Raw genomic sequence first — 27,731 nt, forward strand, 5'->3', positions numbered from 1 at the left:
GACAGAGTTGACTTAGCAGCTTGAAAGCAAGAAATGTATGTGCTTGCCCTATCAACAGTGTTCTTATCCATAAAAATACAGGTTATTTCAAGCTATGTGAATGGGAATTTTTACGTTATCTTCGGATTTACAGTCTCATACAGCGAGCAAAATAAGGCAGCCTGAGAGGGGACAAATAGAAAATCCATTTCAAGTGACAGCTAGAGGTAGAGAGGCAGTTTTGCTGGATTTTTTTTAATAAAATCAGTATCGATTTCAGAACATAAAGACACAAATTCTAAAATTCTTTCAATGTAGAGAAGGTTTGGAATTGTATATAAATAGGACTGGACAGTAGAAATAGAATTAAACAGATACAGCAAAGTTTGAGGTTATGCAGATTTTTTTGCTTTAGGAAGAGCGTTCAGCAGTCACATATATTAGCATTTTTACGGTGATGGGTATTTACTCAGATGTGTAATGCTGCAGTCTGACATTTATTTAAGTTTAGTGGCTGAAGGAAGGAATTACTTCCACTTGTTTGTGCCAGTTCAGCTGTTTGTGAGGCTGTAGAGCAGAGTCTGCTTTTTTGATTGCGCTACAACTTAAAAATGTATTTCAAACATGTGGTCTTGCATTATAACAGGTACCATGAGCTACTAATGTGATTTGGCTGTGACGCATGTGATCCTAAAATGCTTCTGAAGGAGTATTTCCTAGCAAACAAAAACAGTATTGATACCAGCCAAGTCTTTGGAAATGTCTTAAGCACTGTATGTAGTTCTGGCCAACCTGTGTAAGAAAGATGAACTTGGAAAGGCCTACTGTTGTGAATGTGAATGTTGTGAATGAAAAGGAGAATGAAAATACAAAAAAGCCCCTGGATCATTGACTATGTGGAATCAAGACTGAAGCTAAACTTTATGATTCTCCATACATATGTTGGAGAGTTAAAATAAGGGAAGGGTAAAGAAGGGTTTCCAGCTCAGCTGAATGGGTGAACCTTTAAAGGCTTGAATTTTTCAAAGCTGGATCCTGCCTTTTCCCCACCATGTTACTCTGCCTGCCTGCATGTCCAAGATAATTCCTCCCTCTGTTCACACAAATCTGGAACCTGTCTTTCATACTGCTTAGCTGCCATCTGGACATGGGCAGCTGTAGCTTGTCTGCATCCACTGGTCAGTGTATGTGTGCTCATCAGCCAGCCAGCTAGGTACTGCCAGTCAGCTGCTGGCTGAGCCAGGCCAGACAAATAGCTTAGCAGTTTATAAGTTTTCTGGGCCAGTTTTAAGCAAAAGAATATAGCTGATGCTTTAAAAAAAAAAAAAAAAAAAGGTGAAAATTAGTTGTAAGTATCTTTAGGTTGGGATCTTGGTTGTAACCACAGACAAAAGTGAAGTATAGTGATGGCAAAAGGATTTTAACTTAAATAAGAAGCTTGATCAGCATATGAAGGATAACTGTGTAGTTTTTTTGCTTGCAATAGCACTGAGTGGGACACAACACCCACAGAGAGACTTGTTTGAGATTTGAGTTTAAGACACAATCACACTGGTCCTGTTGTCTTTTAAATAGTTATATAAGGTTCTGAAAGACAGAAAAAGAAGGGGGGGTAGGATGCATCACATGGAGGAAACATCAAATGTGAAGTTGGATGCTTGCCTCGTAGATGTCTTGACTGTGTTTTTGTTTGACTTGGTGTGTGGTTCTGTTTTCTTTGCAGTCAAACTGTTTAAAAAATTTGAATTGAACTTGACAGATTTGGAAGGTGAAAGGTATAATAATTTTTTTTAATTAGCCTGACTTAGCTCTTCTGTGCACATTTGTTGAGGGGTCAGAAGGGATTCTCCTTGCAGGGAAGAGGAGACACTCCTTATTTCTCATTATATATACTGGTGAAATGTTGATGCTGATCATATTCAACAGGATTCTGGAAGATGCATGAAATAAACAGTGTAGGAAAAGTGGTGGAAAAAATTTCATTTACTGATCTTGTCTGTCTTATAGTCTAATCAGGTAAGGAAATCTAAAGACAAATAGAATTGCTGTGAAGCTTTTTTTTAATGCTTTTTCATTAAGTGGTTCATATGTTAGAATTTCCCATCTCCATGAGGTTGCAGGAATTTCAAACTTTGATTTTAGGAAGTTCTTAAAAATGTTTCATAGTTCATGGTTAGGAAGTTCTTACAAACTACGTAGTTCTAGAACTAGAAGTTCTTTGTAGCTCAGAGAAGAACTTCTACAAGTACCAACCCCGAGAAAGGATCATTTTGATCAGAAATACCATAGAGATTCACAGCTGGGTGTTATTGAGGTATTGCTCTGACTGAGGTGGGCAGCGGACTGAAACCATTGGGCATTGGCACTAGAGGCAGGATGCCATCCCTGAGAAGTCCCCACTTTTTTTACAGCTATCTGCAGACTGATTCCCTCTTGCTGTATGGAGAATTTAGATTATTCAATGCAGTCTGTAGAGAGGGAGGAAGTTTGCTTCTGTCTCTAAGCTGTCAAGATACCATTTATTTAAAGGTAAATCTTTTTTTTCGTAGTTAGAATTCTCTGTGGCCCCTATTTTATCTTTGGAAAATCTAGCATGGTAGAGGAGGGTATGATGAAAAGCCAAATGTTATCTCCTGAGCCGCCCTCTGCATTAGATGAATGCTGGTGTAGAGGCTTTGAATGGATGTGCAGGCCTTTACAACAAAAGGAGCCTACACTGAGACTTCTCATATCTGGTGTGCTGCAGCACGTGCAGTGGCAGCCAAGCACTGCAGGATTCCACTTGCTTTGGGACTCACAAATCAGATGAACAGCTATGACAGGTATCTGAGATCATTGCTGGGAAACTTGCTGTCAGGCCTCAAAATAGAAATTCTGCTAGTTGCCACCACCAGCATGATAGTCATCCTTCAAAACGATTCATATCTTCCTAATCTAGTTTTGATATCCTTAGGTGGTTTATTTAGGCTTTAGTCTGGGAGTATGCCTACCAGTGAGTGCCTTACTTTTTTATTTTAATAACACCATTCTAAGACTCTGTGTGGAAATGGTGTTACTTGCATGTGTGCAATGGGAAGGCATCCCTAGCTACTTCACGAGCAGCTGCCTTACCTGAGCTTTATCCGGAGACAGTTGTAGATGATACCACCTAGATAGTCAGGGTACAGCAGAACCCCAGTTTCCAAGATTTTAATCTCAAAAACTGAATTGAGTTTTTATTTGAGTTTTATTTATACGTTCAAACCTGCATACAGTATTGAGGGCAGGTATTCTTGGGGGGGGGAGTGGTGGGGAAGGGACCCGTTAAGGCAAGTGTTGTCCCTTTCATCTGTGCCATGTCCCTTTTTCTCGCTTCCTCTTAAATCTTGGCTGACTTGAAACGGCTTTTCCTTTGAGGTCAGCTACTGTGATTATTTTTTATAGTGATTGATTTTGTTTGTTTGTTTGTGCTTGGGGTTTTTTGCTGGGGAGAGGAGGGTAATCATAATTGGAAACTGTGTGTATTTCTAGCATTAGTGCCTGTTTGGCCCTGGTCTGTTTTTTTCAACCTCTGAATCTTGTAGAATTTAAACTTTTCTGGTGAGTGTTGAGCCCTGTGTTACTTGTGGTAGATTTTTATCATCTTGTAATACCTTCTCTGTTGTGTTGGGGAGGGAACGTTTGACCCGTAACGTCTATAAAAGCTGCCAGCATGTATGAGGTGAGTGTAGTCCCAAGGCTGTGCTTCAAAAAACCAAACAATTTACAGAATCTTTCAAGCCTTTTTTTCCCCTACAAAATCATTAGACAGTAGATGAGAGTTTTTCTGGTTTGTGCTGCTCACACTTTGCAGTGACAGGAATGGCATGTTTGAACTTGAAAACATCAGCCTGTGTTTTAGTGTGTTCCCTTGAAGTCAAGAAGTGTGAAAAATAGCACTTATCTTAACTTTAAATTTCCAGAGATTCCCAGAGGATGACAATCTTTATTTCAGAGCTAGCCAGCTGATGCTATAGATACTGGTTGTACTATTGCTGGCACCTTAATTTATACCTAAAGAACACAGATGTCACCTGACCCTTTTTCTCCATTTTCTGCCACATGCTTTGCTCTGAAATGATTTTGGAAAACTTGGACACCAGAGGTTTGGTTTTTTTCCACTTCCTTAAATCCAGTCTTAAGATATTCGGAAGCACAAGGCAGAAAATGGAAGTCCTCTACAAAGTCCTATTATGACATTATTAATTTCTTCTAAGAATAGGACAAAATGCTTGGGGGGACTGCAGGGAGGAACACGTATTGCAAAAGTAATTTCAGCTTCTTTCCTTGAGCAAGAGTTCAGAGAGATTGAGATGCCTCTGTTATGCCTCCTGCAGTGGCCTCTTTCTGAGTACTCCACGTATCACGATTGCCCCCTTAATCCCATCTTCTTTAACTGCTCAGATGGAGACTTGACTTTGGATGGTACCGTGGAGTCTCTCAAATTAACAGTCGAACTAAGAGGTTCCTCATCTTTACTTGCATCCTTTTCCTTGAATTGTGGCCTCACCCTTTAAAGATGCATTCCATTAGTTCTGCCACCACTGTTTCTAGAAATCTCAGGTCTCTGAAAACTGTAGCTCTTTGTTTAAATTAAGAGAGGCTATTAAATTTTTTATTAAATATTATTCTGGAGAAATCATCAGACTGAGCTCACAGTTTTATAGATGCACAGGTTTCTTCAACGTGGCTAGCTACTGAAGCTTGAACTTCGAAAGGTCAAGCGGCCACTTCTGCATAAGGATTCACAGGTAGAGAGTTTCTTCTATCTTGGATGTTCAGCATGATTCAAAAAATTCTATGGATTCCAAAATCCTAGTTCTTCTGTTTGTGTCTAATTTTGTGTTGCAGGTCATGTGTTGCAGGTCATGTATGGATAATATTTTTTTTAGTCTGAAGTGGTGTTTCTGTTCAAAAAATTATGTAAGTTGCACGATACCCAAGTCTGCCAAATCTCTCTTATTAGAACTACAATATTGCAATGCCTTTAAATATTAAGTGGAACTTAACTGTAAAAATGAAGTGTTGATGAGATTAAGAATGTCAGAGTGTTTTGGCCCACTGCTTGCACCCTGAAGAGAAACGGTGATCTACTCAAGCCGTGTACAGAGTTCTTCAAGTATGTATTAATTCTGTAGCTCACCTCAGAAAGACTTGATGCATTGTGCACTGGCTGTTTAGTGTCACAAAAAAGCTAATGAATGGTCCAGCTCTACCTTCCGTTGCCAGAGCACCAGCCTTTGGATCTGTGACAAAAAGAGAGATCAAATACCATGCGTGCTGTGTGATCATTTGTTTCCAAAGTAAAATATATGTATTGCCTGATTCTTTTTTTAGCAGCTCTCTTGGATCTAGGAGTGATACCTAACAGTTTTTTGAGCTGCCTAACTTCAGAAGCAGATGAATGGTTCAATATATTGTCTACGCTGAGTAGAATCTATGTTCACACTCACTATAATTTTTTTTTTAAATAAAACCAAGATATATACAGAGAGAGATATATGAAAAATAACAACATCAAGTGGTTATAGCAGCTGACTGTTTTCTTTTTTTTAATTATCTTCTGTACTGGTATCTGTAAATCCAGAAGACACATTTCTAGTGGAAAAGTGTTTGTTTTCTTGTTGCCGTCCATCTAGCAAACAAGGGGTTGCAAGGAATTTTTTAACAGTATAGTAGTGGAGTGATATATATTCTCATTCTCTCTCTCTCTCCCCCCCCCCCCCTTATTTGTAGATGACATCATCCTCCATAGTTTCCATATTTAGGAACCTGTGCTCTTAGCACTTAGTGTAGTGCCATTAGGTAGATCATTCTTCAGTTTTTCAGCATTGGATTCTTCCTCTGGAAAGCTCTTTTTCAGAAGTGTTCATCTCAGCTAAACAATTTCATACTTCCAGGGCAGGCTCATCTGTAAAAGTTTTCCATTTTGGCAAGGTGTGAACTGCAAAAAAACCTGAAATATTTTCAAAGTATACGATGAGATATCTAAGCAAATACAGGCTTCCTGATATTTCCACACCCCCCCAGCAATCATACTATAATCCTGGAGAACTGAAGTTTAGTATAGCTATTGTTATACAAAAAGCTACACTAAAACTTCCAAGTTTACTGTAAGACCCATGTTGAGTTGGAAACTAACTTATTTTTTATTTTTAAATTTTATTTTGGGAAAAGAAACAAGCCTTTTAGAACATCAGGTCAATTTTTAAGATTAACCTTTTAGCCTCTTAAAAGATCTTAAGTCTTGCAGACTTGTGCAGAGGTGCAGCGCTTTGGTGGCATTTCTCCATTCCTCCCCTGTGACTTTTTGATTAACTACAATGCAGGCTTGGTGGAACATGCTGAAAAGGAGAATGATAATGAGAAATTCTAGTCTGAAAAGACTAGAATCTTCTGTATAAGGCAGTGTGACAGCAGTTCAGGTGATTTGTTACTTTGCTGTCTTGTTTATCTTTTTCCTGATTCTTGCATTGCTTAAGTTAATTGCTGTTGTGTTTGTATTTAATGAATGTACTTTGGCTGAGTTTATATGAGGTACAGTCCTTGTTTGACCTGCGAGCATTGATAATAGGACTAATACTTGTCTAAAGATCAACAAAGTATGTTTTGGGACATACTGGTATGTGTAAGGAGGACAGAATAGGTCCTTTCTGTTGTAACTCAGTTTGCTTTATTAGGTTGAAAATAACCTCTTTATTTTTCCTTTGAGAATTATTCCTCTGGGTGTTATCAGAAAAAGTACAGAATGATAAAAACCTGCTTCCTGCTTGCGGAAACATCAAAGCTGGGCCTTTTTAGTGTGTATTTGTAGTCTGTTCTTAGATATTTATTTGTGGGTCTAGAAAGTGTATATGAGATCACTGTGGAAACAAATAGAATAATATATATAGACAAGTACTTGAAAAACATACCTGTACAGTAACTGAAGTTTTTTCAAGGTGTTATTTCTATCTATGCTACATTTTCTGTCCTTTTCTTGTTCCCCTACAACAGCGCATTACAATTCAGATCCTTTAGGCTAATGGGCTGTTCTGTCTGCTAAGCAACTCAAAATGTCCAGTCCCTGTGGTGCTTCAGGCCATTCTGCTCAACTAGTTTATTCTAATAAACTACTCCGTTCCTTCTATGTTTGTGGATCTCAGTGCTCAGAGTGAGTTCAAATTAATCTCAAACATAATACAATTTAAGTAACCTTTCTACAGTAAGTATAGGTAGCTGCCAGACTGAACTTCACCCTTTTATTCCCTTATATACTAGGTTTTCTAGGAAACAGCAAGAAAAAAATGTCTTTTTCTATCACATGAGTATTCCTGCATATAAATCCTTATCATGACTATACTGTCATTAGTGCCTACGATAGAATCAAGTTCAAGAACAGTGTAATGGACTTGTCTGGGTAGGTTGTGCAGCCATGAACTGCAGCTGTGATTACTCTTTCCAGGCTTCAGTGTTGTCGTTTGCATCTCAGGCTTGAGTAAGTAAATCTCAGAAACATACTAGATGGAAAAGAAGTCTGTAGTTCTGTCTAGTGCTGGAAGACATGCAGAAATAAGTTTGAAATTTTATTTTTAGTTCCCTTCTAGTTAAGGATGTGTTAGGTATGCATTGGGAGCGCCCATCAGAGCAATCTACATACATAGACTGGCTTTCAGAAGACAGGTGTTTGGTTTTTTTTTTTCCATGCTGATGTTTTAGATCTCGGCTCCATCAAACTAATCTTTGTAGCCTTTTCAAGAGTTTTCATGACTTCAGCTTAAAAATCTTGCTAGATTTCATGAATGGGCAAGGAATCAGAGATTCATCCTCCCTTTGACTAGAAGCCTCTGTGTCTTTACGTGGTGTCACCAACCAACCAAGTATGCTGCAAAAACAGTATTTGGGGACAGGAGTAGGACACGGGGTGGTGTGGTGTGGTGTCTGTTTTGAAGCCCTCTCAGGAAATGAGGGAGAAGATCATGATCACATATCAGACTTTTTATTAAAACTGTCATGAAACCATTCCTGCATAACAGACCAATACAGTTTACAGGTTTACTAAATAAAGCTAGATGAAAAACTCCCAGAAGCTGGTATCTCTTTTTTCCCCCCTCTGGGTGTAATGTAGCAGTATGTGTAATAGAGAATTCCTATTTCCTCCAGTATCTTTTTCCAGTAATCCCTTTCTAAATTAGGGCTATGTTAGTATAGTCCTTCTTATTAGCTATGCATAATTTCATTTTTTGCCCCTTTTTTAATTAAAGAAACCAGATAGAATTTTTTTTTTTCAGGCATTCACGTAGTCTTTCTGCTTGAAAAAATGGTAGCCAGTCCTTCAGATTCCTACTAAGGTGAGGTTTTCCAGACTGCACATACACACTCTAAAATTGCTTTCTGTACTGCTAACAATTACAGTGTATCCTGTATTAACAGCAGTTCAGAAGTTCACTAGCAAATGTTGGTTTTCTTTTCTTAGTGCAGCTGTTGTGGATGAACGCAAATGTATAGTGATGCAGCAGCACACTAACTGCAATATGATAACAGCATAAATTGTTATCTGTCTTAACATGCCGAAACTAAACTCTATTATATACTTGAATATTCTTTGCTTTTTCAATGTGTTTTCCTCTCAGAAGCTTTCAGACTTTAAGTTCCGTCCATAGGGTACTGCTGGTGCTTTGCTGATGGCTTCTTTCAACAGCAGCATTTTGCCTTTTGAGATTCAATAATAGATTTCCCGAGGACCTGACAATTTCATATGAAAACAATTTGTCAGCACTCAAAATGGGTATAGGAGTTTCGTTACAGACATACTATGCCTAAACTGGGACCCAAATAAACTTGCTTTTGTTGTAAATGCCAGCTGCCCTTGTCCTCTAAGAGTTTGATTCCTGTGGAAGGGGTGGCAGAGCTAGTTATAAGCAGATGCTTCCTTTGTGCAGTGGGCTCAGGGCTGCCTTCTTTGTGTAGTTCCTCTTCTCTTCTTCCCTTGCTTCCACAGTGTTCCCGCTTTTCTACTTCGGAAGATTAAGCCAAGATTGTCCTGGTATGTCTATACATCAGTTTAGTCTGGCCAGAGCTATTGCAAATGTCCACTTAGCTGCTAGAGAAGGTATTATGGTGAGATGTTCCAGTCAGATCCAAAGTCACTAAACCAACAGTGTGATTGCTGGCCAGTTGGATAGGTTGAACTGATTCAAAGCATTAATGAATAAGAAAACCTGACTATGGAGGAGACGTGTGTAAGGCGAGTATTTGTGCAAAGTTAATTTTACCGTAGTTTCTGAATTTTATCAAAATCAGCTCGTCTATGGTCCTTCAAAGCCAGGCTTGGCAGCAGAAGAAAGGGAATGGCACGTATGAGATAAATCCAGGACTTCTGCTTTATTGCACTGACAGAACCAAATTGTTCAATCTGTTGCCTCATCTGTTTCTTGCCATAGCTGGGAGTTGTAAAGGTCAGGCCATCGCAGCACAAAGAATATAATAGTTAACATGCTGCATCTCACAGTGTTACCAGCTGGCTGGTGCATTTCTCCCATTGAACATCCAGGCTCTTTCCCAAAAAACATAAGTAGCATCCTCTGCCTATTTTGGGAATGCGTCAAAGTCAGAAGTTTCTGAAGGTGGTAATGTGGGATGCCCAGTATGGTCAGCGCTGTGCTCGACTCTGACATCCTGTGCTGCACTTAAGAAGGCTGCAGCAGTTTTCAGTTTGAAATAATTCTCATCACCCTCAGAGGTGCAACTTTTTGTCCCTGTACAGTCGGGTCTGTTTACTGAGAAAAATTACCTTACTGTCAGTTGTGTGTGTTTGAGGAGGTGTTATGTGATGGAAGCCTCTACCAGTGTACCAGTCACCCCTGACTCCCACCTCCTACTGCTGTTGGGTAGAGTGCCTGGGTGACAAAGATTTCATCCCAGAAAAGAAGTCAGGGTTATAGCTGCTCTGCTTGTTATACCCTGGTGTAGGAGAATGAGAAGTATGGGTATGGCTACAAGGCAATAGCTAGTGTATCAAAATTACTGTGAATACACATGAATAAAGGAGGTAATGAGTGATACAAATAAATACGTATGAAACGGACTGCTGTGGAAGACCTTTCCGGTTTAAATCTGATCTTCAGCATGATGTCTAATGTACCTGTCTCTCTTGAAAATATCAGATGGGTGCACAGGCAACATAAACGTGTTTTGTCATCCTCCTGACCCTTCCTCAGTTTTGAAGCGAGTCCTCTGACTCTTTAGCTCTTCTTTCTCCCCCTCTTGTTTTTCCATGTTTTTAATACATGTTAAATGATGAAGATTAATGACATGCTCTTGGGCAGTATTTGACAAGATAAAAACAGAAGTAAAAGCCAGTTATTACTTACTTCCAGTATTTTGTTAATGGTTTTGCATCCTAACAACGCTTTACCTTTGCAGAAACCAGATTGGTCGTTTATATCACATTAAAACTATGAAGTTAGCTCCACTTAGAGGTGTCTCAGTCTTAATATTTGCTGGTTTTTTGCTGTAGGTTGTCAGTAGGCATTGATGAATCAATTACATTTGTTATTTAAAAGACACAAAGTCAAAAGTTCAGAAACTCTTATTTTTAAGAACATTGGGATGACCAAAAAAAAAAAAATCACATGCTATTGGGATAGCTTAAGCCAGTCTACTAGTCCGTTACGGTCCACCAGCACGTTTAATACAGACTGCATCAGTGCTTTGGCCTCCAAACACCACTTGGCTTTTATTGCCTGAAGCCTGCACATCAGCCATTGTGGCTGATCCCACTGCGTATGTTGGGCACCCACTGTGGGAAGGGGAGGTGTGCCCCTGGGCCTTCTGAGAGTGGAAGCACTTGGTTATTGAGTTATGACAAAGACCTGAGGTCTTCGATGTTGCAGCTGATTGACTGTGTGGGACCACACAGCAAAAAACCAGCGCTGCCCTTGAAGACTAGGAACTGTTGCCTCACATCTATTGGTCTCAATTCCAGTTGCTCACTTGGCAAATCAGAATGACATAAAATACACTCTTGTAGCATAGCGTGTCTTATACTTCAGTGCTTTGTGTTAAGAAGCTATGTCGCAGATGAAAGCTGCGGGAAAAGATGTTGATGGTTTAAAACTCAATTTATTAGTTGGGTTTAGGTTTCTAACATGTACAAACTGCTTTTTTGGCACGAGTAACAACGTGAGACAAAAATGCCTTTTGGTAAATTCTACTAGCTAATTCTACTAGCTAAAACTTCTTGTTTGCCTAATATTATAACTAAATCTTTACTGTTCAGTATTTTAAATTTTCTCTGCTATTGCTATTCAGGGAAAAGTATTACCATAACTTGTTCTTTATTTCTTCAAATCTTTGTTATCCAAGTCACTGTTTGACTTAACAGAAGATCTTTGTTTTATGTTTCAACACTTACTTGGAATGCTTGTGAACTTTAAATGTTTTCTTTCTTTATTTAAAAAAAAAAAAAGGAGGGGAGAGGGTATATTGATGCAAGTGGTGTATGATATTTTAGTACATCCTGGTTTTGACAGTTCATATGTCTCCTCCTTCAGAATGCCGTTTAATTGTGATTTACTTTTCATTCCTAAAAGGTGCCATACTTGGCAGATCAGAAACACAAGAGTGTATCTACTACAATGCTAATTGGGAAAAAGATAAAACAAATCGCAGTGGTATTGAACCTTGTTATGGTGATAAAGATAAAAGACGACACTGTTTTGCTACATGGAAGAATATTTCTGGATCAATTGAAATTGTGAAGCAAGGTTGCTGGCTAGATGACATCAATTGTTATGACAGGTGAGTGAGTTTCCTGTAAATTTTAAATTTATTTGTAATTTTAAACTATTCTGCCTGTCCGTAACTTACACAACCTCCCCTTTGCAAACAGTACTCGAGACAAATGATAATACAGTAGTCTATGAATAGTTACCTTGTTTTTAGACATGCATACACATGCTTTTTTTTTTTTGCTCGCATACCTGTATTTAGGGACCTGACTTCATCTAAGTACTTTGTCTTGTTTGCAGAATAGCATGTTTTACCTTCTCTTATTTACTTACTATATAATAAAACCCAGGTGTTTAATTTATTCTTTTTTAGGCCATTAATAATATATTTTCTAATGACTTGTTATTGACAAACAATGCAAATATAGTTGTTGAAACCAGAATGCAAAATTCCATAGTTCACTTTTCCACAGTCTTTGGAGTAGGAAAGTCAGCACATTGTGTCTGCGCTTTAATTAAACGTGGAAGTACTTTGCCGATGTATTAAAAAGCTCACCTCAGTGGCAGCTCTAAGAAACATCAAATGTTCTAAAATTCCAGTCATTTTTTTTATAACAGATGGTCTAGCAAGTACCCGTGAGCAGTAACAGCAGGACTTGGGTTTTGTTAGATATTGGCTGAATAAAGATCATGACTCTCTTAAGAAATGGTATTACAGTTCTTTGAAGTACTGTGCTAAGTTTTATTTGGCCAAAACAGTTATTGTTTGGAAAAGAGAGAATTAAGAAAATAAATGCATAATAGATGTTCATTAAAATGTATTTAGAAATTATTTTTAAGTGTTTTAGAAAATTTTCCTTTTGTGTTTCTTAAATATTGAATGAGTAGAAGAAATCATTATAGTCACTTCTACCAAATAAAGTTTCCCCACACACTAAATGACAGTTTAAAGCTAAGTTGAACAGTAGTTCTGATCTCAGAGAAGCAGCAAAGCATCTGCAAGCTTGCTTGCACAGCACGATTGAAATTCGGCTATGCTAGAAGGCGAAGGATGTTTTTAAAGAAATCTTATTTGTTGCTACTAGTACCTAGTAACTGTAAGTCACTCAGGATGGGAAAGTACTTTGGGGTTTTGTTGTTGTTTTGTTTTTTGTTGTTTTTTTTTATCCGTTCTTAGTTGTAGCTTTGCAGGAGAAGTGGGGGTATTTACAATTTCTGAACTAAGTTTATTTCTGCTAAATGTTAAACTTCTAGGACGGAAATAAAATTTTTCAATTTGGAAATAGAATTGGGTTCTATAGCACTGTTATCCCTCTAGTTACACATGTATCTTTGAACAGTCTAAAAAAATTGGTATTAAATTCTCCCTTGAGCCAAAGAGAAGAAATTGGAAAAAGAAGTAAAATGCAGGAAGGATATTAAGGAAATAGTTGAAAACTGAGTAAAAGTTTGTCTGGCTCTAAGACCTCATTAACTGTAACTTGTCGTAAGAATGCACGCTGCCGTGTTTGACTAAAATATCCATTAAACAAAATCTTATCTCTGGGAGTGAAGAGTGGTTTACTAAACAGGGAGTTAGTGTGATGAACTCCACAAACAACAGCAGATTGAGAACACCAAAGAATAAATGGTTTATGGAAGTTACAGTACAGTGTAATTGTAATAGCTAGTTCTATAAAATAACCTCATTTTTGAAGATAAACCCAAAACTCCTTTGACAATCTTCAGCTGTATTTAAAATCCTCAACTATTTCTGCAGAACCTTCAAATTCTTCTCTTTCTGCTGTCATGTTGTCTCCTGCATGACTCCTTTTTTTTTTTTCTTTCCTGACTTGAATAGTTTCAGCTTATTTGTTAATAGAACTCCTTTCCTGCGGTTAATTCATTGAGTGAAATAAGCCCTGTCCATGACCATAATGTAAGCAGGGGAAATTGCAGAAATTTTATCTTTTTTCCTAAAAATACAATAAAATTTAAAAATTCTCCTTCCCACTTATCTCCAACCCATGCAACCCTGTACTGTGAGTTTATGGTTAAACACTAGCCATTTGATCATTTGTTTGTCCTGTTTAAATCTAGATCGTGAACTGTTCTTCGGTATTTTTGTCAGCTTTGAAATGCATCCTGTTGGTGGTTTTCTTTAACTTTGTCTCAAAAATAGCAAAAATGTGCTGTTCAGTTTTATTATTAATGGTATTTCATTGCAATATAAAATAATGAACAAAACTTTTTAATTTGTTTCTTCAGAGTCAACTCTTAATTTGGGTAGTATGTTATCCTGGATGATTTAATGAACCTCGCTTTAAATATGAGCGTATGTTTTTCTCTTGAACAACAACAACAAAACCTTAATAAGCTTTTTTTTTAATTATTATTATCTTTTATAGGAATGATTGCATAGAGAAGAAAGACAGCCCTGAAGTGTTTTTCTGTTGTTGTGAAGGCAACATGTGTAATGAACGTTTTTTCTATTTTCCAGAAATGGAGGTCACGCAACGTAAGTTAGTCTAACACATTTATGAAGGAACTGCTTAGCAGAGTTCAGAAATATTTAGTATTGTGCATGTTCAGGAGATAAGACTTTTCAAAATGTTGCGGTCAGTTTTTCCTGCCAGAGGTTTCTGATTCCCAGATGATAGTGCTGTGTGTGTTCACATAAAGAGCCTAGAAAATTGCCAGTTCATTTCTTCAATTTTGAAAGGTCTCTGTACTAGAAGTAATTTAAATTGATAAAAGATACTCCAGCTCTTTTCTAAGGGTAAGAAAGGAAGGATAATCTGAAATAATTGGCTGTTTTAAGATACAGAAGTTACTGTCAAATCTTACCTTAATTGTGTAGTTAAACTTCTGTAAGTGTCTATAAATCATTGGGCTAAAAGCCATATCATCCTTATATGCATGTACCAGCCTATGAACGCGCCTCTTCTTGAAACAATGCTCTCACTATTTCTTTAAAGTAATTGGACCTTTGAGTTTCTCTGTAAACTGACACAGTAACCTTTAAAAAGGGGAAAAGAATTTCCTCCCAGGTTACAAAGAAAATCAGATAACCAGACTTAACAAATAACTGTTTTAAAAAGCAATAACTAAAAGATTATTTGATTATTCTTGCATATCTTCCAGTCAAGAATCTAATCTTTGTTGGAAAACTGAATAATGTTAATAACTGAACTGAAAACAGCAAATGTCTTGTGTACCAAATAGCCAGAGGAAGTTGTTTATGAAATTAAATAACATTTTCTATGAGATTAAAATAGCCTTTGTTGACCCAAAAGATATTCTTGTCATTTTTGTCGGTGATACTGCTAAGGCAATAATTGACATTCTTCTTCACTCCCATGAAACCTCTTTTGCCCCAGGGGGTCTGTGGCTGCCCCTGCACCAGCTGCCTCAGAAGTAGGGCTTCTCTGGAGCCTTTCTGGAGTCCTGTGGAAGCGTCTTCAGCTAGAGAGTTTTTACTTTCAGCAAATCAACAGTGCACAGAAATGTTGGCAGATTATTTCTGGCCTGTTCGACTTATTAATGACATCTTATTGTATACACTCCAAAGACTAAACCTCTGTATTGATTCTTTTTTCATTCATTAGGTGACAGCATTCTTGCAATCTTTTTAGAATACAAACACCTCTTACGCACTGTAGATAGGCAGAACTCAGAAGCACAAAAAAGTTAGATGTGCTGATGTGTAAATGTGGGGATCTAAGTTATTTCTGCGCTTTCCAAAATGCTGCCTTTTTAAATATGTGTCTGTTTATATTAGAGTACGCTATTTAATCAAGTATTGTTAGCCTGTTGTGCTGATTGCAAGAATTTTTAGAAAATTGGGATGCTAGACACTTCAAGCACTGGATGATTTTTGTTTCTTAGAAGCTGTGTCCTTTTTTTTTCCCCAGCAACTTCCAATCCTGTTACACCTAAGCCACCTCTGTTCAATACCTTGCTTTATTCGTTGGTGCCTATAATGGGAATTGCAGTGATTGTGCTCTTTTCATTTTGGATGTACAGACATCACAAGCTAGCGTATCCTCCAGTACTCGTTCCAACCCAAGTAAGTCGCTGCATTATGATTTTGGTTTTTTGAATGGTAAAACCATTTTTTGAAGAGGAGAGGAGAGAAGGGGGTGTGCATCTGTCAATGGCTGAAGTCTTCTGTTACTTTCCTGGTTTAGAGGTGCTAATGCTTGCTAGCTGCAAAAACAGAAAATTAAGCTTTACTTAAATAGCCTTATCTCCTTTAATTAATTGGTATTTGATGAATGTATGAGCAACTACTTAATGTTTTTACACATCTGTGTGTTTTGGAGGAGAAAAACTAAACACAAAACTTGAGATGGCAGGGATGCTGGAGTGCTGTAGGAAGTTTGTACTCCCACGTAGTTAAAAGGACTGTTTGTCTGAAAGCTGCGTACAGCTGCACTCAGGTACTTGCAGTTGAGCTTAGCTTAAAACAAAAATGAAGGAGAGACGCTAATTCATAATGGCAATTTGCAGTGAATAGAAAACGGTAACTAGTAGAAGCTTAGCTATCTTTAAAAAAGCATGGAACTGGGATACAGGTATCAGTTAAAGGGAATGTAAAGAAAATCTTCAGTTGGAGCATAGTTCCAGGGCTTAGCTCAGCTCTTGGCCTTACTGCGATTCGTGTCGTCTTTTTCCTCTTACTTGTTTGTCTTTTGTGTTTTGTCTTAAAATGTTTCAGTTTTAGCAGTGTTTGTGTTTTGCTTAGAAAATATTATGAGATTGTGGTCTCCAAATCTGAAACGTAAACTGGCTGTGTTGCATCAAAGCAAACCTTTTTTTGGCTGCATGTGCATAGTTCCTGCTGCTGTCAGGCTCAGCTGATTCTGTAGGTGTAATTAGTATTAGTACTAGAATTCCTCTTCCTTCAGTTATGTCTAGAGATTCAGTTGCGATTAGAAGGCCTTTATGAAAAGAGTTAAGACAGCAAACTCTTCCGACCGAAGTAGGAAAGATGAACAAAATGTGGTAGTGGAAATGGAGAGAGAAACGACTTGCTCAGGGTCCCACAACACTTGGGTTTTTGCAGTAGGAACTGAACTTAAGCTTCCTAACTCAGTGCAGTGACCCACTCAGAATGCATTGCCTCTCATACAATGATGATACGATGATGCTATTTATGATTGAATAAAATTAAAACACTTGTGTTATTTTTGGTAGGATTGCATTTTAAAAGGATTTATGTGTATTTGCACTGTACTGCCAGCTTTGGTGATATTTTCAGTGTTACTGCTTGACTCCAGGGTGTTCTGGGAAGAAGTATTGCCTGTGGTTGATAAATAAAATTGTTTTGGTTTCAGTTTTGTAGTAATAGATAAGAAAAATTTGTGGGGAGGCAGTGGGCATATGTTCTTGCCAAATGAAAAAGAACATAATTTAGAGGAAAAAAGTATGTTTCCTGTCCTTGCAGAAAGTATTGCAGATCCTCAAACTTCAGGCAATCTGTTAACATAATTATTTCATCCATCTCAATTTTTATGTATTTGGGACTTTACATCAACCTAGTAGTCTTCACTGTAAGATCAAATTCATAACTGCTAGTTGTGTGAATAATTTGAGCATGTAATTTCTCTTGTAGACTTAAAGAAATTAAGTAATGGATAAAGTGATAGAAAAGCAAGCAAATGTTAAATATGTACAAGATATTAAGAACCTGAATTTTTATATTCTTCCTTCTTTTTATTGCAGTTCTTTTCTTGCATGGTTTGTGTTTGGTACAGGAGTGGACACGTCATAAGTTTTTAATAAATAGGGTAATAACCTGTTTTGTTAGTGCTCAGATTGTATCTGTTGGGATAAGTATATGTTGGTGCTTGAGCTAGTTATGGTGTAATAACATTTTCTTATCTTGTGGTGAATAGGCATTAAGGTTTGATGTGGAAAGTCAGGAAAAGCTACTTCTGCCTGAAAAACTAAATGAAATTATTATGGAAATAGAATGTATAAATATTCTCCCATACGCAGCAGAGCAGTATTTCCCACTTCAAATTTGATCAGAGCTGATTTGAACAGGAGGCAGAGGAAGCAGGAAGAGAGGGAAAAGTATTAGTAATTTTATAACCACGAAACAAACATTTAAATATTTATGCAATTAATATATTAAATATTAATATTATATTTAATAATTAGGGCATGAGTTGAGTTTGTAGGTGAATGGATTCCTTTCCAAGTCTTTCTGTAGCAAATGGTAGAATGTATAGATCAGATGTATAGCAGATACTCACTAGAAAACAGGGATTTCTGTATGAGATGCAGATAAAGGTTCTCTCATTTGACTCGGTTTATTCCCGGAAGGTGATGGGAGTACTTAGATTAGTACTAGGGCGTACTGAACCTTTCTTTCAGTAGAAGTGAAACAATAGATGAGGAATAAGCAAAAGATAAAAATGAGGAAACACTGAAGAATGAGAAGTTTTGGAAGAAAGAGGAGAAGAAGGGATAAGTAAATAAAAAAAAAAAAATCAGAGGGCAAAAGGGAAAGGTATTGTTTGGAGTATTTTAAAAAAAGGAAGAAATATGCCAGAAGAAATTTTTGAACCTGTAATGAAATATAAAGGACAAACATCTGAGAATGCAAACAACTTCATTTTCTTTTGAAAGTAAAATTGTTTAATGGTACATGCATGTATCAGGCAGGCAGTTCCTATACAAACTGAGCTCAGTTTATGGCTATGTGGATTAACTTTATGTTCCCTTTGAACGTACAGATAATTATTTTAAAATTTCACATAGTAGAATTAGTTTATATGTCTGGTTTAAGATTGGAAAGCAGTAAATATTTTTGTTTGCTCCTCACATGTTTCATTCTTGCTTTCTTTCAGCTATTTGGGTAGAGAGGTCAAGGGGGTTACTAGAGTAGGTAACTGCTGAGACGCTCCTTATCGGTATCCGAGTCAGAAGTGCTCAGCGGGTCCCGAGGCGTGTGTCCGGGACAGCCATGCAGAGCTGTGTGCTCCGAGGTGCCGCTGCCATTAGTCTTGGCTTATGTACTTCTTCGTCTCTTGTTTGTGCTGTTAACTGTATGCCTCACTTTATTGTGTGGGGTGCTATCTAGTTAAAGCTGACTGTCAAATTTCATAAAATGTGTCACTCTTTAAATTCCTAAATGAGTTTTTAACAAATGTAAGTTTGCTAAATAGATATGTGTGTATGTAAAAAGGTTTGAAAGAACTATTTCATTTTCTTATTTATATTTGATTTGATCATGCAGCAAAAAATATATTCATATGTCTGATCAAATTTACCAAAAAATGGATTAGTATTTTAAATATTTGAATCTGTGTATTTTTATATAGAAAGAGTTACTCTCACCTGGTTGATTTTCACTCATGAACACCAGGTACACTGAAAATGAAACAGTACTGTCTTTGTGGACAAAGGCTTTCACTCTAAAATTAGGTGTAGATTAGTTTTCCCCACCGCGTCCTACTAATATTCATGGTAGAAATACAAATGCGGATGGCAAGGAGTTGATATGTTATGCTCATTTATTTTTTACATCTGTTGAGCTTGGGCCAGAGTTGTCAGTCAATGCTAATTACAACTGTGGTGTTACCACTCTGTCATCTGATAGATAGAACCATAACCTATTTTATAGCATAACTGACACAAGTAACACTTTTGTTTTTTATCAGTTCACAGAGCTGTGGCTCCCAACATTTTACATCCATACCGTGCAAAGAGAGATTAACCTCTTGTACTTTTTGTTGAGTGCCCAAGTTACAAATATCTTACTGGATCACAGAGTTGCTTTTTTTTTTTGGTTTGTGTTGTTTTTAAAAATAAGAGTCATATGTTGAGAGGGTTGGAAAAAAGCTTTACAGATTCACATAATGTCTTCATAACCTATTTCTGTGCTTTCTTTCAAAATGTTTGAAATTACTTGGGTCAAAAATGCTTCATATTTTTAATCGCTAAGCACAAGAAAGCCCTGATCTAGGCCTGTTTGGTGTTACCAGAAATTTAAAAACTCACAATGGACAGATCCTGTCTATTAGTGTCCATAAAAGCAAGCTTAGTTGCTAGGAATTACCTTTTCTTTCTTTTCTCAGAGAGGAGGATTACATAGTTGAAAAATACAACTACATCTTCTGCTTTTAACCTCCTGTATATCACTTCCTTTAAGCTTTTCACCCAGTATTCCCTGTATTGAGCACAATAATCTTTTATGTGCTTCATTTTTTGGGTTGTTTGTTTTCTACCCCATATGGATGAACCGCACTGGTCCTATATATATGGAGAACATCCGTTGTCTTCAAAGTCATGTGCTACGTGAGCCAAGAATTAAGAATTGAAGCACATGTATCAAATATAGAGATACTGATCTTATCCCTCTGGTCTCAAAAGTTGTGGGTTTTTTGAGCATAAAAAAAATACTGTGATTTTGGTTGATGGCAGTTTTGGTATAGCTCCCTTCACTACTATACCCTGATAGTCTTTGTTCAGTGTCTCTTTTCCTGAAGACACCCAAGTATGAATAGATCTTTGTAGCTATGTCATGGTTTTGATATTTCAGTTTCAGCTGTGAGAAATTAGAATTGAAAACAGTATCACATAATGTGAAGTGAATAATGATGAAGGAGGAAAATCTCTAGCAGATGCAAGACACATTCTGAGATACTGACTGCAGGTCGGACTGCATGTGTAGCAGTGGAAAAATTCTGTGTTGGAAACTAACAGGAAAAGAACATATAATAAAACAAGCACTGCTCTTTGCTGCAGTTTTTGACCACAGACATCTGGTCTAGGCCACCAGACCTGTGCCAAGGAGTTTGAGTGTGTGTGTGTGTGTGTAACTTGAATAGTTTGTTTTCAAAAAGTAGTTAGTAATGGGAAAATTTTTATGGTTGGCATTGAAAAGGATTTTCATTTGTTGGTTTTATTCTCTAAATTAACTTTTAGCACATGAAATAGTCTCGAGCGCCACATTGGGCACCAAAAAGGACTGTTGTGGTTTAACCCCAGCCAGCAACTAAGCACCACCCAGCCGCTTGCCCACTCCCCCCTGGTGGGATGGGGGAGAGAATCAGAAGGGTAAAAGTGAGAAAACTCGTGGATTGAGATAAAAACAGTTTAATAGGGAAAGCAAAAGCCACGCACGCAAGCAAAGCAAAACAAGGAATTCATTCACTCCTTCCCATCGGCAGGCAGGTGTTCAGCCATCTCCAGGACAGCAGGGCTCCATCATGCGTAACGGTGACTTGGGAAGACAAACGCCATCACTCCAAACATCCCCCCTTCCTTCTTCTTCCCCCAGCTTTATATACTGAGCATGACGCCATATGGTGTGGGATATCCCTTGGGTCGGTTGGGGTCAGCTGTCCTGGCCGTGTCCCCTCCCAACTTCTTGTGCCCCCCCAGCCTGCTCGCTGGTGGGGTGGGATGAGAGGCAGAAAAGGCCTTGGCTGTGTGTCAGCACTGCTCAGCAATAATGAAACCACCCCTGTGTTATCAACACTGTTTCCAGCACAAACCCAAAACAGAGCCCCGTACTAGCTAATGGGAAGAAAGTTAACTCTACCCCAGCCAAAACCAGCACACTGGTGCACCTGCAATTCCTGGGGTAATCTTTATCCCTTTGCCACAGTAAGAAAATTACAGTTGGCTGCTGAAGAAGAATGAAGAAATTAAATCAAGTGTTGAGGTTTTTTCCATTTTTGTCTTCCAGCCACCTTTGTTTTTCTTGTTATAGATATTTTAATAGAAACATTATAACACTTGAAAAATTAAGAATAAGAAAGGGAGAGGTGTTTTTATGAGGATTTATTCCAAACCTAAGAAGATTAATAGCTACTTGAAAAATATACGGAGGAAAAGCCAGCTGCTTATACGAAATGGGAAAAGACATTGATCAACGAAGAAAAGCTGGAACTCAGAAAAAGGAAGAATTAAAAAAAAAAAAGATAGGCTGAGTTAGAGTTTGTGGCTAGCTAGGAAGGAGTTAAGGTTGGGTACGTATCAGTGGTTAATGAATGATTAACATATAATGAATGGCAATGTTGGTATTAAAAAGGAATAGCTGAGTGATCTCAAGATTTGGACTGCTAGATGTGTGCATGATTTCACATTCTCTAGTACTGCATTTCATATCTTCAGGACTAATAAGAATTTCTTCTGTAACTGATTCCAATAAATAGCTGGAATGACACAGGAGAAAGATCTGGTGCTATCCTGATTGTGGTACTGTGAGGCACAACTGTGATATGGTTGTTTAAAGGGGGGGGGGGGGAACCAAACCCACAAATACAGGGATACTGTGAGAAGGTAGTAGGAAAGTTTTTATACATAAGGAGTCCTTAATGTGTAGGAGGTCAATAGCTTGTAACTGTCTTTTTTTTTTAAGAATTCGTGGGCTATTACAATACAAGTAGTTCCTTAAAATCTTTAACAGAGGGAAGAATTTGTATGACAGATAACTGAAAACCAAGTACATAGTGATGCATGCTTTTTCAATGCTCAGTTTACAACCAGATGTCCAAAACTTTGGTTCTAAATCTTGATAGCTTTTTTAAAAAAATTCTTTTTAAAAGTATTTTCCTGAATTCTCAATTTACTTTCAGAATGAGCTTTCTCCATTTAAATAAACCATAAATGTAGCTGTATTTTTTTTTTTTTTTAAATCTTCAAGAGGTAAGAAAATACAAATCCAGACTTTGGCATCTTATCCTGAATGGCAGCTTAAAGGGAACTTTATAGTTAAAGTACAATTAAAATAAAAAAAAAAAATTCAAATGTATTTCTACAGTGAACTTCAAGTTACTTTGTGCTTTTGCATTGATTCAAGCAGAGCATTGTCTTATAAATGCTTTCAATGCTATAGCTTATTCCTGGCTTATTAAAAAGTTGGTTTAGTTTTAGGAGTAGGCCTGTACAGAGTGGGTCTGAGAGGCTGGCGCAAGAAGATGCGTGTCCGTCTGATAAGGCTGGATGTACTTTGTGTCTTAGTCTCATAAATGTTGACTTGGCATATACGCATTTAACAACTGACAAGGCACTGAAGGCTTTTATAGCACTGTATTTAATTTACCTTAAAGAACTGTTGTTCGCTCATTGTAAACAGTAATACTCAAAATAATCTACATTATCAAGACCACATTTAGATTATAGTCTTAGTGCTTTGGAACAATCATAGGAAGGCTGAAATACTGATCTCGGAGTCTGCAATCAGGTACTCTATCCTCAGGAGCTTTTTAATAATTTTCCATAATAAAGTCCAGTTTGCTGCATATCCTCAGATATGCTCTCCTGAATGTTTTAGATTGATGTCTTTCCGGTCGTCTTTTACATCACTAAATGAGTAAGAATTACACAATTCACAAGGTATGCAAAAGGAATTCGTTTTACCTTAACGTTCTCCGAAGAGATTGAGGGACTGTGGGTGAATACGCAGATGTCATACTTAGGACACTAGTTAGGAACAAATGAAGGAATTGGCACAATAAATTTGTAATACAATAATTTGCATTTATTTTGAACACCATGTTTATAAAGATTTTGTGACATGTTTGGAGTTCAGAATATGGTTGTGGATAGCCCAAATTTTGGAAGAGACCACACTGCTTGGGTTTTTTTGGTCTAATTGGTTACAAATATCCCAATCATTTCCCTAATCCCTGATAAAACCTTTAGAAGTAGTTTTCAGGCAGTATAAATAGGAAGTTAGTGTGTTTATATACATTTGTATAGATGATAGCTATTTGGGGGATGGGTGTTAATTGCTCCCAATTTTTATTTGAGTTGTATTAATTCCTGAAATAAGAAAGCACATATTTCCATTTGTGTAATAGCCTGATACTGCTTAAACTGGTGATACTTGCATTTCTAATGAAAAGTCTGAGGTGGTGATCTGTAGTCTGAAGGGAGATACAATGAGTTTAAAATCAGAAGGTCTATGATGTGCATAAATATCTCTCTCTCTGAAAATTTTCATACTTGTCTAATTTATTAGTGTTTGGGGGAAGCTTAAGAGAGTAGTGAGAGGCATGGGAGAGGACTCTTCTCAGAGTTTCATGCTTGCAGTTTCTCATTATGGTAAGAGCAAGAAGGTTGGACTCGTGTATCTTTTTCCTTATTTCTGAGGAATTTACATAATTCTCAGGAGTTGGAGAATTTTAATAGCAAATAGGCCTGAAAAAATGACTAATAATTTTTTTACAGCCCCAGGAAAGACGTTTGTTGAATAACTCTTTCATACAAGCAGTGCTTTTTGATTTTTTTTTTTAACAGTTACTGTCTGTTCTTTGACTACTTGAGTTAGTAGAAATATGAGTACAGAGAGATATTTATTACTCTGTTCAGTAGCCGTTCCCTATCAGATTCACAGATTGAGTAATACTTTTATTTTGCTTGGCTGCTGTTTCTGGCAAAGGAATATGGGGGGCTTGGAGGAGGAACTCCTTTCAGTAACTGTGCTTCATGGTTTGTGGAGCTTGTGCTGCAGAATCTTACTTGTAGTTTTTCCAAGTATACGTGGAATAGCTGTCATTCTACTCGAACCACCAGCTCACAGAGAGTTGAAGGTAAAGATGATCAGCTACTCTGAAAAACTGTTTAAGGTAGTGTAGTTTTGTTTTTTTTTTCCTTATGAGGTGCCCCAAAACATTTGCAGGCTGTACGGGTCCTGCAAGAATCTGCTTCAGACTCTTGGGGTGGGTGTTACCCTCATCTCTGGTGGTCTGCTGACCAACGGCGAGAGGAGCAGGAGTGGTCACGTTGGGCTCCAGTGTTCTTCAGTGCTCTGTCAGTGGCAGCAAGTTCTTCTACAGTATTTATAAACCTGACTCCCAACTAATCTAGCCTTCAAGAAATACTTCAGCCCTTCTATTATTAATTATTTAGATAATGCTAAGTGTATGCTAGGCAGTTTTCAAGTGCAGAGAAAAGCCTCTTGTTGGCCTTGCGCTCTATAGCATCCTAAGAATGTAAAGACAAAGGGCGAAGAAAAGGATGATTGCTGTTACGTGGCGGTTGAATACTTCAAGTGTTTGAATTTCATGCTCTTGCAACATCTATCTGGACAAATTATAAAGGACAAAGAAACTGGCTGAGGCAAAAGTACAGGAGGAGGAACGAAGGTGTCTCGGCGCTTCTCTGCTTGAGTGGCAATGAGATTGTTCAATAAAAAAAGAGATGAAAGTAGCACAAACAAGCGTGTGTCATTAAAATGTGTTTTAAGTTTCAGTAACAGTGCTCTGGGACTTAGGTTTTTATAATGGATTTCATTCCACAGTCTGTAAACTCATGTGATTTGTTTTGAAAGAATCTTTAATATTGTAATCTCCCTTTATATATGCTGGATATAGTGTTTTCAAGTTCACTTGTTCTAGTCACGCCTCTAGCATGCCAGATTTATTGATTAAATTTAGTAATATAGACATAATATATGATGAGCTACTTGTTTATAAGGTTTAGCTGTAACTTAGACATTAAGTTTTCATTTTCCACAGCTAGCTACTAATTACAGTGAATTTTAAAAAAAATACAACGCTGCCCTCTACTGTACAGTTGTGAGCATAACAAGAAATGTTTGCATAACTTGTGTTTGTATGTTTAATCTTCTGCATGTGTTTACTGTTTTGTAGTAGCATGACTGGTTATACACCTATAATGGACAATTCTGGTTTTAATAATAAGATCAATTCAGGTGATGGTCTGTATAATAATCTTCTTTTTGCCCATTTTTCTTCGCTAACTACCAATGATGGATTTTTTTATTTTAAATGATCTGTTATTAGTACAAGAAAGTATTGCTATCCCCATTAATATTTTTGTTGTTAATTCACAAACAATTGATTTTGTCTCTTTTCTTATAAGCTGTTTTTTCATCCCATTCTTGGTATAAATAGTAATTTCTTCTGCCTGTGTTTTTTCCCCTCTCTACAAGCACGCCTTTCATATAATGATTGAGGTAAGATGCATTGATGTTTGTTCATGGTTATGGAACTTTCTGTGGACATGTAAGAAGTTGTTTTGGTATGAATTACATTTGTTCAGTATTTTGGACAAGAAATTTGTAAGCATGCGTGGTTTAAAAATACAGATTTAGTCTGCTGTTCATAGCTTTCTTAGAATTTGCTATAATTTCTCAGGTTGTCATTATCAATCCCTGTGGTCATTTAACTTGAAATACACCAGGCATAGTCAGTTTGTGGTTCTTCATCTACAGACTAGCTCGGTTGTGTCACTTCCACCCTCGTGCTGCATCCTGTGAGCAGTGGTAAGGGCTCCGCTGGTACAGCATTTGCTGGTCGCCTCAGTCTCTGGCTGTGGGAGCAGTCAAGCCGGCAGGGTCTGCGGGTCTCACTGTAGTGGGTTGCCCTGGAAGTAAACGGCATGTCCTGCCCACTTCTGTCCTGTCTTTGGGTATCTGTTGTCATCTCTCACCTGTGAACTGCCTGTAATTGTTTGAGGTGTGTGGTCTTCATGTTGTGATTCTGGGTGATGTGGTGGGTTTTAGTGTGATTCAGGAGCTCAGAGAAATAGATTACCTGAAGAAAAATATTCTTTCACTATTAAGTATCTACTTTGGTCCTCCCCCCCCTCCGCACACACCCCACACCCCCCCAGCCAGAAGTCATTTTTACTTGTATTAAACTAGTGATACTTCATGTGAAACTACAAGTAACTGAAAACTGTTAATTCAAAAACTTGGTCATTATTGCTAGGCTTTTAAATTGAATATTGAAAAAAGTCAAGATTGAAGTTGTAATATGAATGCTCAATTTCTGTTGTCTCTATAGGTCTCTAATTAATAGCTGAAATGCCTTGTAAATGTAATTTAGAAGAAAATAGAATGGTGCTATTTAAATATTTTCCTGAATATCTTGCATCTGTAAAGAGTTATTAGAGTTCCTTCTACTTGTATTACTGTTTTGCTTCAAATGACATAATTTCAGTTCGGGAAGAAGCCAAAGTATCCTGCCAACAAGTAACTACTTTGTTTATATTACTTTGGGGAATGTGTTTACAATGTACAATTAAAATAGAGCATTTTGTGGGGTGAAAAAGAGGAAAAATGGTCGCCATTTAAAAAAAAAAATCTAGTTTAATACAAATCATAGAGTTAATTTTAGAATAATTACAAAATTTAAGAATTCTGACTCCTTTTACTGTATTTGGATCTTAACTTTACAGATAAACTGTTTGAAAATGAACCAGTCCCAAATTAGAAAGGGAGGACACAACCAAGATAGCAATCAGACTCTTTCAGTGAGAAGTTGTCAACCATATTCACAATATAAGCTGTAGAATAAAGGTAACCAAGGGGAAATATTGCACCATTTAACAAGGAAAACTTGCATGTGCACTGGAAGTTTGAGAACTTGTTCATATTTTGGAGTCAGGAGAGAGAAATGCGTCTATGTACAACCCTGTTTGGATAATTGGTCTTTTTTTCCCTTTGTTGTACATGATGAATCACCTGATTCACTTGCCACATGAGATGTGACTGGAGATAAACTCAAGTGCTGTTGGACTGTGGTGGGGCAGGTCTTTAAACAATCTGTTCAGTTGGTCATATTTTTAATGGATTTGTAGTTTCATGTTTGTTAAGCTGCTTCTCTCTGAACTTGAGAACCATTCTTGAAGACGCTTAGGGAAACCTATTTCTGGAAGTTACCATTCTTTAATGAATATTTTTCCCTCTGTTCTTATTCTGGTATGACTAGTGTGCACTACCTGACAGCTGACTGCTGCTCCCAGCTATAAAAATCTGAACCAAAAAGCCCTGTTGGAGATTGGAAAACTTTACAGTGTGCAACATAACTAGATGGCCGTGATTTAGAGATCGCCATACAACCTGAACTTACGGTGTTAATGGATCAATGCCTTTGAGCTGTAGGAAGAGTAAAGCTTAGTTGTCTGAGTATTACACATTGTATGACCCAGTCAGTTCAAGTACATCTTGCTGACATAGCTGCTTCTGCTTTTTATCTGACAGATCATTGTGCAGCAGGAGTGTTCCTGCTGCCTTTGCTAACTGCCCCAGGGTTAGGACAGAGCATGTCT

The 27,731-nt window shown here is 37.5% G+C and overlaps 1 protein-coding gene across 2 annotated transcripts in view; it reads left to right on the forward strand.

The window, feature by feature from the left end:
• Window positions 1-27,731, forward strand: part of ACVR2A (activin A receptor type 2A) — a 71,603-nt gene that overhangs the window by 26,526 nt on the left and 17,346 nt on the right. Inside the window, exons 2-5 of one of the 2 annotated variants that reach the window (XM_076343136.1) lie at window positions 11,571-11,778; window positions 14,096-14,205; window positions 15,602-15,756; window positions 25,609-25,632. In XM_076343136.1, the coding sequence (XP_076199251.1) occupies window positions 11,571-11,778; window positions 14,096-14,205; window positions 15,602-15,756; window positions 25,609-25,632 (497 nt within the window). The remainder of the gene's footprint in view (window positions 1-11,570; window positions 11,779-14,095; window positions 14,206-15,601; window positions 15,757-25,608; window positions 25,633-27,731) is intronic. The other variant, XM_076343137.1, reaches the window with a different exon arrangement.

This window comes from Aptenodytes patagonicus, chromosome 6 (genome assembly GCF_965638725.1).
Source record: "Aptenodytes patagonicus chromosome 6, bAptPat1.pri.cur, whole genome shotgun sequence".
Classification (NCBI taxonomy): domain Eukaryota; kingdom Metazoa; phylum Chordata; class Aves; order Sphenisciformes; family Spheniscidae; genus Aptenodytes; species Aptenodytes patagonicus.